Source organism: Lycorma delicatula, chromosome 2 (assembly GCF_047948215.1).
Source record: "Lycorma delicatula isolate Av1 chromosome 2, ASM4794821v1, whole genome shotgun sequence".
Classification (NCBI taxonomy): Eukaryota; Metazoa; Arthropoda; class Insecta; order Hemiptera; family Fulgoridae; genus Lycorma; species Lycorma delicatula.
This window is the reverse complement of record NC_134456.1, coordinates 165,705,503-165,727,180: the sequence shown is the minus strand read 5'-3', so window position 1 is coordinate 165,727,180 and position 21,678 is coordinate 165,705,503. Positions and strand designations below refer to the sequence as shown.

Here is a 21,678-nt window from a genome sequence, read left to right as displayed (position 1 = left end):
TTCTGAATACAATCTTTGATATTTTGCTTTAAAAAAGATCTTTACAGCATTCCACAACAAAAAGTAAAAATTAGTGCAAAAGAATAAACAAGAATGACTAGCAAGAACATTGAACATTAATGTGATTAAAAAAAAACAATTAACACAATATTCATCATTTATAACTGAGAATGGGTGAGAGAGAAAGGAATTAAAAATAGAAAAAGATTGACAATATCTTGATGGTAAATTTAGGGATTCCTTTTATATGCAATAAAACAAATCCTGTTTAACTAAGCAATACTCTTAATACACTTAAAATAAAACAGAGCGTAGACAGAATGATAAGAAGCCTAACAACTTCAATATTTACTAATACATTTTTCCTAAATTGCATTGCAATTTAAAACAATTACCAAACAGTCTTAAGCCAGCATTGACTTGCATAAAGATCAATATTAATTACGCTTAAGATTAAAAAAAACTAAAGTGACTTAAAGATAATTTTCATGTTTCTTCGTAAGTTATAAATTACTTTCATGGAAGATTGAACTTCAAATATTCAGTAACAAAGCACATCATAATAAGAATACAACGTTTTCTTTCTTTTTAATTTGTAATACACTAATAAGCCAAAAAAAAGAAAATTCAAAAATCCAAAAAGGTTTACACCTAATAAAATTTTATTTTAGCTAGATTAACAGAAAATATAATTTGCTGAAATTAAAAACAAAATACTAACAGACAAAAAATCAGATTACCTAAAAAAAACCAAATAAATCAGATCTATATTAAAATTATAAAACATTTTTTTTTTTAACTGGTATCATGTCACGCAGGTTACAAAAATCAATAGTATTCTACCTTACAATAGTTTCGTACTTTTATGTAAAATTTGTAATAATAATATAATTAGATCATCTTTAAAACTTCTTTTATCAAGTACTGATATTTTTCCAGTAGAAAATCTGGGCTACATATTTCCAAATGGGTTTCCTGCTACACACTAAAAAAATTTGTTTAATATCTTTCACATCTAATCATTTATTAAATTTATTGAAATATCACATTACTGATAATAAGTTACACACTTTTTTTAATTTAATAATTATTTTTTACACTGACATTGCTATGCAATCCCACCTATCCCACTATAATTTATACGCTTACCATCTATCATTTTATTTTGTTTAAATTATCATCTTATGAATGTTACTTACATGACAAAGATGAATCATTAGATAAATTTTCAAGAAATTTCAATAGCATAGACATAAAAACCAGCTTACCCTCCTGTCATAGTAGGAAAAATATACAAATATACAAAATTGTACATTTTAAAATATACAAATGTACTGTCAGGTACAAAAAATATACAAATTTCATTGGTGATAATATATAGAAACGGTTCTGATATTCAAGAATAGAATTCTATGACCAATCAAAAATTTGGCCTCATTCATCAGCAGTACTGTAATACATGGATTCTTAAATGCATTAAAGGTAAAAGAAGAAGTCAGGCGATTTGGTCTTAATTATTAACAGTAATCAAATTCACACAAAAAACACTTCAGCAGTGAATCTTCCAACACAGGCCAAGAGCTCTGGTGTTTAAAGTGGCATCATATTATATACCTCATTGATAAAAAGATATATTATGTATAATTATAATAAAAATGCATTCAAATATGTAAATTTTGTAATTAGATACTTTAATATGGTTTTAAATTGTGATATGTTTAATTCTAATAGAATAGAGGTAAGCGCAGTTGGTAGTAAAGTTTGACAAAATGTTTAAGTACCGAGTAATTTCTTTACAATGTAAATAGTATATTTAGTTCTTTACCATGCTTTAGTTTTTTTGTTTTTAGTATAGAATTGGTTTTTTATTCATTAATAGGCTAAGATTACTATTATTGCTACCTTTTTATATACTATTATTAGGTTAAGACTTATACAGAAGCCCCTAAATAACCTGAACCCTAGGTAATCCAAAATCAAAAAGAGAAAATTTAAATAAAATTAATTTTACATTAGGTATTTTCCAAAATGTACAAGAAGCCAAAGTTTGTCATGTGTTTAACAAGTCAATCTCTATACTGATTTTTTGACTAGGTTTTTGATTGTTGATGACTCATGCTTATTTATAGCATAGTAGAGCAACAAATTACTCCCTCCCTAGAATCTGTTACGTATTCCATACTATAACAGATAAAAATGTTTATCTTGTTCCAGTATAATTTCAATAGTCGATATGTTGTATTTCTTTGTATCTTTTGTCAGTTTGAAGTGCAACTATTTTTCGTATGAATTGAGTGTTTTGTTTTAATAAAATTTAACATTTTTATTGTGCAATACATACTGAAATTGCATGACTTACTTCACCGTAACTAAAATAAATCAAACATAAGTACATAGTTACGTTTTGTACCGTACCTTTAAATTAAATTTTAAACCGGCTTCAAAAAGAAATCATGTAACTTTATAACTTTCAGTTAAGTATAGTATTCTTGAACATCTTGAAAAAGATGAATTGTCAACTAATCTGGCAGTTGAATTTAATGTTGGTAAATCAATTATCAGCAATATAAAAATAAAATAAAGAAAAAATTCTGTTGTACTTGTCAACTGAATCGGGGCATAACAAATGGTGAACACTAAAATTTGGTGACTTGACTAAAGTATATGAGGTTGTGTACTGATGGGTTTTACAGGAAAGATCACACCATTCTCCAATCTCTGGAGAAATTATAAAATTTACATCAAAATGTTTTCAAATTGAACTTTGCCCAGACAAGGAATTTGAGGCTAGCAATGGCTGGATGGAAAAATTTTTAAAAAGATACGGGATATGCTGTCAATCAACTGCAGAAGAAAAACTTTCTTCTGTTCCTATTGTTGTTGAGACATTCAAAATAAACTTTTAAAAAACTGACGAACTTCAATTGACAGAAGAACAAATTTATAACACAAACGAAAGTGGTTTGCTGTGGAGAGTCCTGTTTCATAAAACATTCGCTCATCGAGCTGAAGCTTCTGCTCCAGGTCAAAAAATATCAAAAGAGCGTATTTATGGTTTGCGCTAAGATTTCTGGTAATCATAAATTACAGATTTTAGTCATAGATAATTTATAAGTAATAGTAACAAATAAATAGATAATATAGTTGTTATTAGACAAGGGTTAGATGAAAATGAAATAGGAGTGAAAAGCATAAAGCATGAAGAAGCTGTAACACTTGTATTCAGTAGACAACAGAGAACAACAATCCATGGCATAAACTACTTTTATTGGCTCAAAAACGAAAAGACACAATAGAAAAATCACTAAATTCAATGAAACAGACAAAAATTACAGATTTTTTTTTAAAGAAACAATTATAAAATCCATTTTTGGAATGTAAATATCAATACAGTAATAAAAACGTTGTTTGTATACTGAAAGAGAGTCCAGCACTTCCACAACATGCCTCGATACTCTGTTGAACCCACAATAATTTAATTTTTTGTAATCTTAACAGCCATGGATTTTTATTAGTTTGGATTATCCAGGAGCTTCTGTACATATATTTTAGGAAACTAAATGCAGACAGAATGCTGGTTATTGTTTTCCTTAATGTCATAATTATTTGTAAAATTGTTACTTATAGTCAAATGATTGATAGTAAATAAATAAATTAATTAAAAAATTAAAACGTAAAATGTACGTTTTAAAAAAAATAAAACGTAAAATATATAGAAAAACAAATGTTATAATCCAAACTGAATTAATTCCAGACGTCTATCAGAAATATAATTTAAATTAAATAAACTAGAAACAAATAAAAAATAAATAAGAATTAATATTAGTAAATAATAACTCCTTATTTTTTCAATTAACTTATAATTTACTACTTATACTTAATAAAGAAAAAGTTGAAACTTCCATTTTTTTTTTGTGCAGGCAGTACTGATGGACATAACTTAACTAAATATTTGTTAACTTTGATAAAATATACAAAATAAATTCCATGGGAAAAAATAAATTCAAAGAGTAAAAAATTAAACATATTTTCCACACTAATCACAGGCACATAGACATTCTGGTATTATGGTAGTTAGTTGAAATAATAAATAAATCAAAGAAAAATGTAATATAAATGATTTTTTGTAATTTCTTTCCAAATAAAAAAAAGTATAAAAATTAACAAAAAAATAAATAAAAATAAAAATAAACACTGATTTTTAATTTATTTTGCATGTCAAAATGAAATGCTTAACAGTATGAAAATTTATGACTCCTAACTGGACAGAGCTCCCAGCAATAATAGAAAAGGTATAAAAACTTAAAACTACAGTTTAAAACATAATTTACTAAAGGGAAACATTAATAACACATTTAATAGTAAATACATTAAAGAAAAGGTTATTAGAATATTTACCAATGAATTCTACCAGAAAAATACATTTTTATAAAACTAATATTTCATGTTTTCAAAAAACAATTCACTTATATGGTGTAAATTAAATTTAATGATTAAAAAATTAAGAATTCAATCAATACCGAAAATAATAATTCAAATTACAAACTAAAGCTAATTTGTAAAATATTAATTAAAATAAAAATAATAAGTTACTGGTACACAGAAAAAGCAGTTCTGCAAACATACCAATTCATGCAGTTTAATGCATAACCTATGAGAAACAATTATTTTAAAAATAATAATTTTTGAAGTCTTGACCTTTTCTCTACCTTTCTATTAAGGTTTTACAACATAAAACAACTTAAACTGTGGAGCTTATAATTCCAAAGCTGAGAGCTTACAGCTGTAGCTATATTACTATGGAGGTTATAACTTATTGCTATGATGAGCAAAATTTTGTTATGTATCCAACATGTATTCCCGAATGTCGTAAAAAACAGTACAAGGCTAGTAAGGCCATATGATAAAGCATCCAGAATTAATTTTTTTTTTTTTTTTTTAGGGCGAAAAACGGTTGGACGTTATCATCGCCCGGAAAATAAATAAATAAAAGTAATTAAAATTGTTACATAAAATTAAAACTTAAAACTACTATCACAGGAAACAAAATCCGGAATGGGTGTAAAAGGCCCATTCTCAGATAACAAAAACACTAACATGTAACTTAAAACTACGTTAAAAACTATCATATTAAAAAGAAATAAAACTTAAAACTAAAAAGAAATAAAACTTAAAACTATTATGTTTAAAGTCTTACAACTAATATCACAGACGAATTTAAAAAACAAACAAAAAAAAAAAAATTCCGATAGGGAGTGAAAAAGACTCGCTACATGCAGAAGCGCATCAAACCAAACTGAGAACGGAGAAAATAAAATATAGCCATACTGAGAAACATTTTATCATTTATTTTTTGTAACAGAGTGACATACAATGCAATTAACCCTTCAAGCCTATCCTTTTGACTTAAGTTTCTATACAATTAATGCTTGTGTTATAAGTGTTTATAGTAACATTTTTACTTTTAAGCATGGATGAAATCCTTTTGTTGTATGTGTAACAGTAAGATGAAACATGAAAACATAAAACTATTAAAAATTGTAAATGAATCCCTTTCAACTGTAAATTGTTCTCCCAAAGAACATTTTAGAGATAATTAGTAATAATTTCTTCAGCCGAGTTTCTGAAATAGCACTCTATTTAAGAAGATTAGGAAGTTTTTATTATAAAATCACTAATAATATTTAATGATGATTAGCAACCCTTTCAGATGATTGTTGAAAACAAAATTATAATTGACATAGCCTTAACGAAAAATTTAAAGCTTAAATATATTGGAGGCTTTGAATAATACCCAGCTAAAAGTAATGAAAAATTACAGCTGTTTATTTGTGAAAAAATATTCCTCATTCCTTTCATTTTTATTAAATGTTCATAATTGTTTCCACTGGAGTAATATATTCCATCGCTCACATCTCTAGACAAGGACTAGTCAGGAGGAGGTCATCAGACAATATATGAATAACATTCTTCGAGTCACAGCATGTAAGATTAGAATTAAATGAAAGTGGTAGGTTAGATAACTTAAGAAAAAGTACAGAGACAAAGCTAAATAGCTAGACATTAAAGAAATTAGTGGGATGAAATTGAAATATGAACAAAGTAATAAAGTTGCAGGACAATTAAACTTCTAAAAAAAAAAATGGAAACGGGAAGTAGTAATGAATAAAAGAAATAGGCAAACAAGATGTGAGTATAATCAGAAAAATTAATTTAGTTACTACAGATTTACCTGACCTTATTACAAAACTGGATCCAATTTCTAAAGCAGAATATGAAGAGACAGAAATATGATTTAACAAAATAGACACTTAAAGATGAAAATTAAGTAATGGGAAACCATAGTACAAGGTGATAAGTGATAAGGGAATATTAGTTGTAGAATAATAGCTAGGTGAAAGAAATGAAAAGAAGTTAGATTTTTACAAACGTTACACAAAGCAAAAACTTGCGATTATAAACACTATTTAAAAATCAGAAAAGAAGAAGGCACTCATGGGTGAGACCAGAAAATAGTACAATATCAGATATAGATATAATGGTTGGGTAGAATTTCAAAATAAAATTTTGGACTGCAAAATGTGTAAGTTTAAATTAAAGAAACAAAATGTGAGCAAAGAGTTAGATACAGAGAGGCTACAAGATAATAAAAAGGTTAAGATTTCATTAAATAATAAATTCAGACCTAAAAGTTATTACAATAGAAAATTACAACTAGCAATTTATGGGTAAAGTTTAAAAAAAAGGAAATAATTAAGGCAAGAAAGAAGCATTAAGTAGAAATGTAGCAATAAGTATATAAAAACCAAGGATAACAAAAAGCACACTAAAACCGATTGATGAAGACAAGCAGTATAAAAATGAACAAAAATTATTAATTTCCTTTTTTAAGCAACTGCAACTCTTGCAAATCAATTCAACTGTTTTGTTATAAAAGATGTCCCAAATTGACCCAAAATTTTGATTTTTCAATAAAACACATTTTTCATCTGATAATATTTTTGCTTTATTAGAAAGTAGTGACATGGAGGTTATGTGCGATACAAAACATCTGACAAATGAGCGTCCCAGCCTTTGCTGCACATGTCCACTCTTTTGACAAAAGTTCCCAAAGCATGTTGACAATTGCTGGGAAATGTTGGCAATGATGTGTCGAATTTGAGGTCCTTAATTGTTTATGGTTTATTGAAGTACAATTTATCCTTAAGATAACCCCAAAGAAAAAAGTCCAACAGTGTCAAGTCACTTGATCTTGGTGGCCAATTCACATCACCTTGGCGTGAGACATATCCATTAAACTTTTCTTGCAATAACTGCATGGTTTCATTGGCAGTGTAGCATATTGCACTGTGTTGTTGAAACCATATGTCTTCCACCTCCAGATCATTAACTTTAAGACATAAAAAGTTTGAAATCATCTCACAATATAGAACTCCATTGACAATAATGGCAACTCAATTTTCATTTCCAAAGAAGTAAGGTCCATCAATCCCCCTAGACCAAAATCTGCACCCAAACCGTGACCCTTGAGGATGCATAGGAAGTTCTTCAATCCTTTTTGACGCCCAAATTCAACAATTTTGTTTACTGACAAAGCCGGTAAGAAGAAAATGTGCCTCATTAGTAAAAATGAATTTTTTAAAAAACTCATTAACTCATACTGATATATTACAATTTCTACACGTGGTTCAAGTGTGTACTTTTCCATAATTTAACCTCAGTGTTTACTGATAACAGCATATAAAAATCTCTACTCTGATTTTACCGCAAATAAAATGGCTGCAAATTTAAAATATCAGTTTGTTTTGGGGCACCTTTTAACTACAAAATTACTTTTCAGAGAAGGAAATTTTATTTTTGATTTGAAAAAGTTGATATAAGTTGTAAGTTGAAGGTTAAATGAGAGGGAAAAAAGAAAATTACTTAATAAAATTACTAATACAAAAGAAATTTTTGTATAATTATTCTCATTCAAATACATATTAAATTCATAACATAAAGTACTTTTAATAATTAACTTTTTATCTTTAAGTTCTTATAAATGTAAAAAGAGGTAGGTAAAAATAGTTTTTATTATCTAAAATCTAAATAAAAAATTGATGAAGTACTGAATTAATTGAGGAGCATAAGCAATTTATAATTATTCAATTGTGCACGTAATAATGTTATGTTTAATTTTGAATTATAGTTTCACCAAATATTTATAAGACTAAATACAAAGTATTGATTGAATGGAAAAAGGATGTGTGTTGTAAGAATAAATGCTATAAGGATAATTTTGATTTATAAAAATCTAAACTGATAAAAAATAAAATTATGTAACAAGGAAATAAACAATACAGAAACAAAAGGTTAATATGTCAAGGGATTTACATAAACAACATAGTGTCCACATCATAGCAGCGCTAAATCTCAAAATGAAAAAAAGCTACATTAATTTTTCTGCTACATTAATTTTTTTAATGCCTAAATTAACACTAAAACTTCCTTTCTTAAATGGATTTTATTCAAATAATATACAGCATATACAGAACAACCCTATTCATTTGAATTTTAGTTAACTAAACTGCATCTAATCTGAAACAATAAAAAATTAATGTAGCAGATTCATGGTTATTCAAACTTGGCCTAACTAAACCATGGTTGTGCAAAGTACCCATAACAGTTGTTAAACATGTTTAAATAATAAAATGTTTAGAATAATAAAATTATTCTAAATTACAAGAGTAAAGTGCAACAAATTATAGAAAACACAATATTAACCAAATATATTTCTAAAGAAAAAAAACAATAGTATTGTAACAATAATGTGGCACTTTAAAATATGAGGGTCAAACCACAGGATATTCTATTATAGTGCACTGTAGGTTTCAGAGTGCAAGAAGAATATTTACATTCGTTTCTTTCAATACTGGAATAAGTCCTTTCTTAACCAACAGTATATTCTCTCCTGTTCCACAGTAAATCATTTTACTTATTTTAATCCACAATAGTTTTGCTTTTGTTTACCCAGTGTTGAAAAGTTTTTACTGATTGTTTTTTTTTAGAAAAAAAAAAACTTTATTTATTGATAATGCACCACAAACATTTCCCTAAAAGTTAACAAATTGTGATATTTGTGTGAAATTCTTCCACTGGATGTCAGCAGACTAATGAAACCAATGGCTTAAAAAGTTTTTTCCAAATGTATAAATAATTACCGATTGTTACTTCTTTTTTTTTTTAGATAAATGTCCCAAATACATATTCAAGAAACTTTTTAAATTGGTAAATATGAAAAAGGTTACTAGCCGATATGCTCGATCTCAGTAGAAAACAACTGCTATGACTTTCAAAAAATCAAAGAAAAAACAATTTGTTTGATGAAATATTACACAAATATGTTAGTTTCTAACAATGAATAATAGGAGTACACTGATCAAGAAATAGTGAATGTAGTTATACTACAAACAGAAAAACCAGAAGTTGACACAGATGTGGAAAAAAGGTTTCAGGTGATGACAGGGTGACATCTAAGGAGGCATTTAATCATTTAGAGATTAGAATTTTCAACTAAATTCTATAAAAACATATAACTTATAGTTTAGCTGAGATTTAATTGATCATGTAATATATCTTGTTCGTACTTATTCTCATTTCGAATTTCATTATATTCTTTGAATGATGCTGTGAGATAGCCAAAAGAAAATAGAGAGAAACAAAATTTCAAAAGAAAATTTCTGACCTTATGGAAAAAAAAAAAAAATTAAATGATTAATTATGATATTTAGAGTAGACCTACTACAATTATTTTTTAAACACATCATGTCTTTTTAAAAACATTTTATTAACTGGCAGACAAACTTTACTTAATAACTTTACTTGCTGATAATAACAGTAAACTGAGCAACCCAAAACGTCAGTTTTTTTACAAATCCCATCACTAGAAATAGCTGTAGAGCTACTATGACATAACCCACATTAAACAGGCACCAGTGTTTAAATAGTAATGCAAGATTGTAAGCACATGCACTCTCTCTTCTGAGAGAACAAACAAGTTTATAAATAAAATAAAATTTCCTCTTGCAATTTTTATATAAAAAAAAGTCTACACAATTTTAATTCCTTTTTACCAACTGTTGGTAACTAACATCTCCATACCTGCAAAAAGCAATTATTTTTTTACAAGTAACTCTTCATTCTTTTTACTGTACAAGAATTATATACGATATGTGTGATTAACATGAGACTAAGCTAATAAGCTGTAGAGGGTAAACATAATTCATTGAAAATAGATAAAAAAATAATAATTTATTTTTATTAAAATTTAAAGCTACAAATCTACTGGTCAACATTAAAAATCTGTTTTATAGTGTTAATTTACGATTATTCTGTTCAATTTACAGTTTACATTCAAAAATTCATCATTAGAAACAAGTGCTGAATTATTAATAAAATTTATGGAAAATATTCACAGAAGAAATCATAATTTCAAAAAAAAAGGTTTGTAATAAACTTATTTGTTTAAAATGGTATAAAACTTAATAAAACAGATCTTTTTCACTTCTTTTTTCAATATGTGTAGTCCAATAAATAAGATATGTAACATAGTCAAACATTTACAGTAACACCCTAATCATTTTTTAACTATCCTACAAAAAGGGTAGAAATAAAACACAAGGGTGAGTCTAAAATTATCTACACTTTATTCTACTATTTTATTTACATTAGATATATATATAAGGTAAGGTAAGGTTCAACATGTATATTACTTTTCTACATAGTCATCTCCCTTATCAATGCACATGGTCCAGCAGTCCACAAAGCCTGCACATTCCTTCCAAGATAAAGGTTCTCTGTGGGTCACAGAGCCACTTTTGCACCGCTTCCTGCTCATTTAAGTCTGTGGAAAATCAAAAAAACTTGTAAAGCATCCTTGAGTGGCCCAAACTGATGAAAGTCAGAGGGAGAAAAAGATCTAGGCTATAGGGAGGGTGTTCCAGTACTCAAAATTCAACTTGATGCTTTGAACAGTGTAAAAAGCAATCTGCAGGCAGGTATCATGCAATAACAGCACCTTCTTTGATAACAGCCTTCATAGAAGTTGGGGGTCATCATAGATGATTTGATGGGCAGAACCATGACTGATGTTCAAAGAAGATCTACCTCATCGATGGTAACTCACCTAACTGCTAGAACCATTTCTTGAGCTTGCTGAAGCTTCTTGGTGAAGGTTCAGGTACTCTGCTCCCTCTTCATACATCACACTTGTCCGACAACTTTTAAACTTTTTACAATGAAACTTTTACTTTACAATGAATTTCAGTTCCTTTCACTTCCTCCAATCAGAGAAATCTGATCACTGCTCATCGTTTCTCCTTGAAGCCAACCGCTAGCAGAGCAGACATGTTTACAATGTAATAATTGGAAGACAAATGATGTAGTTGGGATCAAATTTCACAGATATGACTGCAGTTGTACCAACTCTTAATTATTCATACGCTGAAGGTAATATGACAACCTTGAAGCTGCATGTTTCGGCAAAAGTGAAGATAATTTTTGACTCGCCCTAATTAGCTTTATAGTATCATTATACATCGATTTGTCGGGTAAGTTTCTTATCCAACCAACCATGGACATAAGATTAAGAAAATGTATTAAATTTATTTATCTGATAATAAAATCTATTGGCACTTTCACAACATATATTGGAATTTTTTACAGCAAATGGCTACAGCAATCAATGAAACTTCAAGTGAAAACCTTGAATAATTTAATTAAACTTAATTAGGAGAATACACACCAAAAGTATCAATAACTTTCCCATAAGGTTGGAAAATTTGATATCTAAAAATAATGTTCCAAGCATTATATTTTTGTAAAAACAAAGACTAGAAAAAAGTTTAGGTTCATTCAACTTATTGCTAAAACAACAAAAAAAATATAAAAAAAGCTACATTGTTTTCTTTCGGCATACACTGTCTATTGTAATTTGATAAATTATGTCAACTTGTTTACAAAAACTATCTATTTTCAATTTTACTTATTTATTATACTAGCGACACCAGACACCAAGCCCAATAACAATGTGGGAGTTGTTTTATCTTGGGCTTACTACTTCTTAGATATAGTGTTAGTTACTAAGTGTAATAAACAAACATGCAATTAAATAATGTTAAAAGGGTTATTAAAAATAAGAATTATACAGCACATGAATTATTAATGCATTAATTCATGCCATTTAAAAAGATTAAAAGTTATTTACAATAAAAGGTACAATGAAGGTAAATGAACAAATTCCACAATAACAAAAACAACTGATATTTAAGTTTTAAATGATGCAATGACATATTAGATAAAAAATAACAAAAGAACTTAGATCTCCAATTTACTCATATGTAATCAACAATCGATTATAGCATACTTATCACAAGACCTTTTAATTTATTTTATCAAGCAAACACATACACAAATAGATTAGATTAATTATTTTTAATTTAAAAATTACATAATCCTGATTATACTATACAGAATACAGTTATCAATAAATCACAAAATCTCAGAATACTTTAAAAATTAAAAGATAATAATAAGAATATAGTACTACAAATTGCTACAAATAAAAAGAATTCCCAAAACGCAGTAAAAAATAAACACTTTTGGTTCATGCACAAGCTAAGTTTGTAAAAGTTGCCCACAAAAAAATTATGTAATGATAACACTGATAAACATAATTTTTGGTTCCTAACATGCGAAACATGATTTTAATCTGTTTTTTTATGCTGAAAATGAATATGTCACACCATTTTTTTAAAAATTTAAAATTTAATTAAAGGATTTTTGGATTTTTTTAATGCTATAGTTAGCATTTTAGGTTCCTATATTGTATTTTGTTAGCTCATTTTTTATTGTTTAACTTTATTAACATAATTTGTAAGCTATAAATAAGCAATACTAGACAAAGAATTAAATCATATCACAGTCACGTATTATGGCATCATATTTATCTAATACTGAAGAGTGAGGCTTCATGGACAAGATTAATCATGTCTGTGCAGGCCAAAACATGTAGCTGAAAACACAGCTCTTTTGTTTGTATTAAGCAAATACTTTTGTTTGGATTTAGGAATGAATTAATTTTGTTTAGTCTTATTGCTGTCTAAAGTTTGTTAACATTGCAGTGTCATAATGCCTCGAAATTGTGTAATTGATGTAGTTGCCTTTTGCATGTATGTGGTGAGTTTACCATAAAATCAAATAGAAAAAGCATTACACCTTTAATTAAAAAAGCATATCATTTGTACTTTAAGTGTAAAATTGGTGATCAGGATAAGACATGCGCTCCTCATATAGTATGCACTTATTATTCTGTATAATTAAGAGGATGGCTGAAAGGTACACGGAAGGTTTTGCCATTTGGTGTACCTATGATTTGGTGTGAACCAAAGGATCATGTAATCGATTGTTACTTGTGTTTAACAAGTGTGTCTGGAATTTCTAAAAAATCTAAACATACTGTAAAATATCCTTCATTGCAATTGCAATAAGGGCTGTACCTCACAGTTATATTATTCCACTTCCTGAGCCACCTATGAATGTATGTTTAGAAAGTAGTAATGAAGAAGAAAACAATCATTTTGATTTTGAATTATCATCCAATAACCTACATCTTATATCACAAGGTGAATTAAATGACTTGGTTAGCAATTTAAATTTATCAAAAAATTAAGCTGAAGTGTTAGGATTAAGACTGCAAGGTTGGAATTTAGTTAAAAAAATACAAAAATTTAGAGCTTTCAAAGCAGACAAAAAGAACTTTCTCAGCACACTATTGTTGAAAATAATTTGGTTTATTGCACAAATATTGATGGGCTTATGTTGCACTTAGGACTAAATCATAAACCTGAGGACTGGCGCCTTTTCATAGATTTGTCCAAGTATAGTTCAAAAGTGGTTCTACTACTACACGTACACACAAAATCTCTATTACAGTAATTAAAAAGAAGTCTAGTATCATATTTTACGAAGATGTTCTATCACTGTTACAATCTAGTGTTGACATGAATATTTTTATAAACATACATACAGCAAGATGTCCTACTCAGATTTAGTGTTCATAAAAAATAAAATTAGCATTATTATAATAATACTAAGATGAGTCAGTCACTACAAGTAAAGTTGTTATGAGTAATGTAAGATTATAAGCTCTCTTGGAATACATGAAGATTACATTTCCTGTAATTTAATGCAAGTACTTTTTCTTAAGACTTAATAACTGGGGTTAGTATTAGTGAGTTATTGTGAACTATTCATCATCTTATATAAACTAAAACACTCAGTTTTTGAATGATTCTCTAAAGTTTTGAAGATGTTTTCAAGCTAAAAAAAAAATACTTGGTAAGAATAATGAAACATTTAACCTGTAGGCAATCTATCTCAAGTCCATAATTACTGACAATTTATTCATTACTCACTTATACATCAGTGATAAATTTTAAAAGAACATAAATTTTAAAAAGAATGGAATGAATCTAGAGAAACAATTTTAAAATGAAAGGGAAATAAATTTTAAAAGTCGAATGTTAAAGGAAGTAAATATAATAAAAATTATAATACAATAAATGGTATGAGTACCACTTGGGAAATGTATAGAACAATAACACCGACAAACACAATTTCTGTTTCTTAACATGTGATACATGAAACAAAACTGCTCTTTAATGCTGAAAAAGAAAATAAATCTGAAGTCAGAATTTTTTCATCACACAATGTTTTTGAAAAATTCCAAAATTTAAATTTAAAAAATTGTTATAATATGATGGGAACATTTTTCTATTTTATATGATTCCTTTATATTTACTAGCTCAGTATATATTTTAACTCTAATAATCAGTTGTTAATCATGAAACAATAACTTAAGTTATAACATTAACATCACATACCATGACATCATACCTCTCTCTATGAAGCGTACATGAACAACAATATTCATCATGTTTATACAATTAAAAACAACACAAAATTTATTGGCTTTGTTAGCTTATTTATCTTAATGGTATAATCTCTTCAGTCAATGCGATAATTGCATTAAAAGAGTGAACACTGATATTTCATAAAGCCAAAGTAAAGTAAATGATTTGGACAGTTTTTGTTATATATTTGGTTAGGTCAGTATAAAATCACATAAGAAAAACATTATACCTTTAATAAAAAAAAAAAAACATGAATTGTACTTTGATAAAATCAGTGATTAGGATAAGGGGTTCCTCATACATATGTAATAATTGTGTGATCAACTAACTACAAGAGGATTCCTAAAAGATACAGGAAAGGCCTTGCCGTTTGGTGTCCCTATGGTTTGATGTGAACCAAAACATCATTTAATCAATTGTTATTCTGTTTAATGTCTGGAATTTCAAAAAAGTTCTAAACACACTAAATTCTATACTTCATTGCAATCAGCACTCAGACCTATATTTCAGAGAGAATCCATTCCAGTTCCCAAGATTCCTGAAAACTTGTTTTGTGAAAACAGTGATGAAGAAATGAAAATTACGAAAGAAAATAATCATGATTCAAACTTCAAAAAGCTGAACTTTTATGGCTCAAGGCTGAAAGATTGAAATTTACTTGAAAAAAAAAATACAAAAATCTTGGGCTATCTAAGTCAACAGACAGATTTTTCTCAATACTTTGCTGAAGAAAATTACTTAGTTTATTGTACAAATATATAAATATTGATGAGCTTATGTTATAATTAGGGCAAGTTCATGAACCGAGGGAATGGCACCTTTTCTCTGAGTAGAGCTTAAAAGCAGTTATGCTTCACAATAGTAATAAGCATCCTTCTGTAGCGACCTGTAATGGAATTAATTTGAAAGAAATGTATTACATTATAAAAACTGTTACTGAAAAAGTAAATTATAAAAAGCATAATTGGAACGTGGCGGAGATTTAAAACTAATAACTGTTTTGTTAGGCACACAGTTAGGGTATACAAAATACTGTTGTTTTATTTGTGAATGGAAATAGCCAAGCTAGAGATCAGCATTATGAAGTAAAACAACAATAGAAGAAACATAAGGCTAAACCTCTGGTAAAAAAAAAAAAAAAACATTATTTATGAGCCTATAGTTAAATTAAAAAAAAATATTTTTATCACCCCTTCATATTAAACTGAGATTAATAAAAAAATTTGTAAATGCTTTGAAGGGCAGTCAAGGATTTTTGTACATAAAGCAGAAATTCCCAAAAAAATAAAGAAGAGATATTTATTGGCTCACAAATAAGTGAATTTGTCACTGATGAAATGTTTAACTCACTCATGTTCTACAATGCATGGACAGCATTTAAAAACACAACTTGCAAAAATTTTCTGGCTGTCCACAAATCATAAAATTACCAGAATATTGAAGATAAACTTATAAATTCATACAGATCTATGGAATGCAAAATGCCCACTTAAGCAAACATATGGGTTTCTAACCACAAAACCTTGGGGCAGTAAGTAACAAGCATTTCCATAAAGATATTTCAGTTTAGGAAAACCATTACACAGGCAATCGGGGGTGTTAATATGCTAGCTGATTACTTTTTGCCTCTAATTCAAGATATAGATTCTATCTACAAAAGGTAAGCATCTGCTAATAAGTTTAATGTAAATTCTTGAGATCCCATAACATTAGTTTTATTTTTTATAGATCTTTAATGTGCAATTTATATAAAATGAAGGTAACAGAAATATTTTATTTACAGATCTGTAATCTACACAGAAAAAAACAATGCTGAGAAAGGTATCATACTTAGAGAAACATTAAAAATGTTTTATTGTATATCAATGTAATTATTAATTGTAAGTTACCATACAACATACTACCAAAGTATATATAAAAGTTACCTAATGATACTGTAAAAACTATGACAAAACAAATACTTTTTTTAAAAAACTTAGGACTGTTTATGTCTAATTTCTAACTCAGTGCAGAGCCACTAAAAGATGTTATTTAAAAAACAAAAGCCAACATGCAATTTTCCACAAATGCTGAACAAAGTAATATATGTATTTATATATTTTAATATCAATAAAAACTTATTAAGTACTTAACAACAAAATGCTGAGCGAACAATACCAAACACAATCTAAAAAGAAAAAATCTCCCAAAAACATAAAATATTAATACACTAAAAACCCATCACTACAAGTGACATATTTATCCACAACACATCTTAATCACCTTATCTTACTTACATCTTTTTTTCAATTGTCTTTATGAGCGGCTTTCTTACATGTTACATGGCCTGAAACACACATCTTTATCAACAACTGCACTGAAGAACTCAAAACAATAAATATCAAAAAACCTTAATAGTTTTATCCAACCCACCCAACATATACAGTCTACAGTTTATACAAAATACAGAAAAAATCAAAAACATATCTGTTGGCAAAAAAACACAAATCTAATACACATCAACTACAACCACATAAAATTACCAATATTTTCTTAACAGAAAATATTGGTAAAATATTGCTTTCCGAAGTACAAACAAACAAGATCACATAGAAAACCAACAAAACAATTCAAGAATAGATCACATTAAATCACAGTGATTTCAGCAAATACTTTACAGACTGACACATATTCACTCACAGATACAAAAAACAACACAAAATAACAGAATCAACTTTTAATACTTCAAGAAATCAGGAACCATAATCACATATATTAACCACAACGTGCAAATTTTACACACAGACCAAGGTCTTTTAACTCATTTGAACAAATCAAAATTTACAAATATACTAATTTTAACAAAAAAATAGTACAAAAAATAAAAAGCACAAAACAGATGCAAGAAATATAAAAATACAAATCGATGCTGTTATTTGAAATGTAAAAGAGGATTCTCCTAAGCCCTTTAAGGTGTTATTAACAGTGCAGAAAAACTATACTTGAGAAGGAATTGACAATTAGGCCTGAAAATATATTTTGGAAGGCTAATTTACACAAAATCTGAAATAGCTGTTAACAATTTTAACAAGTATTGCCACAGTTTGTGAGGGTTATCAGTGAACCATACTACTTCAAAAACTACAAAAAAAACTCAAATATAAATATTGATAAAAAATTATTTACAATGTAAAAGAAATAAACTAAATAAAAGGATACAATTTTAAAAAGACAATTAGTTACAAATAATAAAATTAATTTCAGAACCATAACAAACTGCTATTTTATAGATAAGGAAAATTGCAAATAACTGCTAACCACTAAATATAAGCTCTATCATAGCAAGACCACAAACTAATGATAACTAAATGCAATAAAAAACATAGAAAAATAATACAAATTACATTTAATTCCAATAGCTTCTGTCAGTCTAAAAAACAACACTACATACAAAATCTACGAGAAAGGATTTTGCTTTTATCTGCATTCTTCAGGTCTAAACAAAAGATAGTCAAATACAGCTTTGCATAAAAATATAAACGTTTATCCATAATTATAATTAAGATAAGTCAAAATAAGATTATAATACATTTTTTTAACAGGTATGTAGAATAAGAAAATCTATGCAGATATTTAAAATGTTAACAAGAAACAGTTTCCAGATTTACAAATTTTTCATAAACAGTAGAAAAAACTCATTATACACTGAATTTAAAAAGTGAACCCTAAAAAACAAAAATTTATTAATAAAGTAAAAATTTTAAATAACATATATAACAGAATTTCAACTGTAAATTATTGTTGAAGATTAACAGATTACACTTAAAACTTAGCAAGTGTTAACTGTGAAACCAAAACCCACTGTACTACCGGTGCTGTTTCATTCCCAATACCTCCATAAGTACTAGAACTAAGTTTATATAATGGACAAACAACACAAAACATTTAATCCTGGCCAAAGAAATTCAAGAAGTTGAAGAGAGTACATACAACACCACTGAAATTTCCTCTACGTTCTACCTTATGAGAAATTCTAATAAAATGAAATATGCAGCATACTTCTTTATGTAAAAAGATTTAATTTGACATACATAAAATTAAAATGAGAGGTAAATCTGAATGAGCACCACATTTGTGTGGTTCCTTCTCAGTTTTCAAATTTTTGTATGATGCCACATGATAGCAACTTACTAGAAAAATATATAATTCTACCAACCACTAGAATCAAGCTATGATTCAATTTTTGTTATAAAAAATACAATACTGCCGCCTACATTCAGGCAACTTAGTAAAATTTACAGGATGAGTTCTAAGGGTGAGAGTAAAGACTAACATAAAGTCCTCTGTACAAGAAAATTTTGAAAATTCTTTTCACTATAATTATAAACTTTTTATCTTTTAACAAAATTTTAATGGTTAAAAATATATTTAATTTTTTTTGGAAATGGCTTGCTTTGATTTGTAAAAGAAACCAACGTATTATTAAATGCATAACACTTTTTAATATAATAAAACAAAAATAAGGAGAAATAGTTTTATTATATTAAGAAAAATTAAAATTTTTATATTACTCAACACAAAAAAAAAGCCAAAACTAAAGTATGAGGTTATTCCTTAACCTCATATAAGTATAAACAATGGAAAAGTAATAAATTAATATTATATGGAAAAGTACTTACTTTATTATACAACTGACATTAACAAATTGTAACTCATCCGTTAGCATAATTTTCAGGTGAGAGCAAACGACAATCATTCATTTGCTAATTAAAAATTCTGTTAAGTAATTAGCTGACTCAGAAACATGCATGCATATTTTAACCAAATAAAAAGATACCTGAAACTAGAATTATGTGCTACATATATTTTTCGCACAATAAAGTACAATCATCTAAAGCACAGCACAATCACCTATAATCACAAAAGTAGGTTCACTGTAATCAGGGGTCACCTGTAGTTTGCCACTGTAAGTACAGCACATTACATCTAACTAATCCATATGTTATCTACAAATACAACAAACCTAGCTAAACATCTAGATTTCAAAACCATAAATTTGTGATATACATTAATAATGTAACAAATAATTGCAGTTGCTCAAGAATAAGTTAAAGCAACTTTAAATTATTATCTCAAAATTAATTATCCTTAGTTTTTAACAAAAATTAAACTAACAAATTATTTATGCATGTATAATCCATATCACTACAAGCCTATTAAATGTGAAGAAGTTTATATATATAAATATATTAATGCTAACACTACATTTTTTCATTAAAATTAACTAGTGTAAAATGTAGAAATAAAATAAATGTATTTTTAATAAGATACATTTTATAATGTTAAATATACTTTACTATTAATAGTTAATTTCCTGCTTTTTCTCATGCAAAAAAAACTAATTCTAAGTTGTAAATATTAAAAAAATGTATACAAGATTTTTGTAAATAAAATAAATAACCATAAATAATTTCTTTTCTAGTTTTAACATCTCTAATTGAATAATAATTACATAACAACAGAAATACGTCTACCAATATAATTTACATAACGAAAGAGAGGAAACTACAATAAGCAACTTGGCACATTTGGGTTAAAAAATTTGAATGTAATTAAAATGTTGGTTATTCGAAATGTTTATTTAGGTTATGTTTAGTTTCGTAATAGCGCATAACCTAGTTAACAGATAATCACTAAAAATAATTACATATGAACAAATAGAATAAAAATAAATCAGAGAGGCGAATCGAAGAAGATAAACGCTACTGTAACTAAAGAGGGCGTGTTCGTTCAGACAGATTCTTGGCATTCAACAGGCTAAGACTAAACTTAAGATATGGCTATACACCGGGAACATTGAGGTTACCTCTACTATACAAATTTGCTAGCTCTTGTGCTCCTTTGTGATGAGGTCCCCAACGTGGCTTAACAGTTTCTTCTGGTAGCACCGATGAGTTCGCATTGGGATCATCTTCTAACATAGAATTATGCAATATTTCTTCATCTGTTTTAATAGGCGTTAAAAAGTTTGACGCCATGGCACATACAAAATGTGCGGTACAGTTGATCCCAGCTCTATGTCACAACCTACTGCACTAGTCACCACAGCATTACAACAATGTTACAAGTCTGATTACAATTTGACTAAATTAGTACTTGCGGCAAACTGAAATTATTACAAACAGATGGTAAACAAAAACACATATTCAAACAATTTTTTTTTTAAATCCACTGTATTCCAGAACTTTTAATAAATCAATGTCTTAAACGTAAGCTAGTTCAAACCAGTAAAAGTTTCCGAACAAAATCGCTTCTCAATTTTTACAAACAAAAAAAAAAAAAAATACGCTCACTAAACCGTACAGAAGCGACATTAAATATCGGAAACAAACTTTTAACTAGTGTTTAAGATCATCTAACGACATTAAACCGAGAATTTTTTTATAGATTACGTGATAATGAAGGTCCGCACTGAACACTAACGACCGCGTTGACAGATAGACTGCTACTAAACAACTGGCGGAGTCTTGCCTCAGTGACCCCACTCTTCGATAATACCTACGTCCAGAGTCACGAACTCCGCGTATGCGACGAAAGGCGAACTTATTCGTGTTGCTGGTCGATAAAATGTTCAGTTAGTACACACCCATGACAGGGAAAAGTTGTCATAATTGTGTATACTAATCAATGTTTGCATGCGAAAATCCCAATATTATAATACTTTTACAAGTAAAAAATAGTCATTCTA

General features: G+C 27.9%; 1 protein-coding gene across 1 annotated transcript in view; it reads right to left on the bottom strand.

The window, feature by feature from the left end:
• Positions 1–21,420, bottom strand: part of Kua (Plasmanylethanolamine desaturase Kua) — a 65,628-nt gene extending 44,208 nt beyond the window's left edge. Inside the window, exon 1 of the mRNA XM_075356639.1 lies at positions 20,797–21,420. Within this exon, the coding sequence (XP_075212754.1) occupies positions 20,797–20,968 (172 nt within the window). The 5' untranslated portion in view covers positions 20,969–21,420. The remainder of the gene's footprint in view (positions 1–20,796) is intronic.
• Positions 21,421–21,678: the final 258 nt, after the last annotated feature.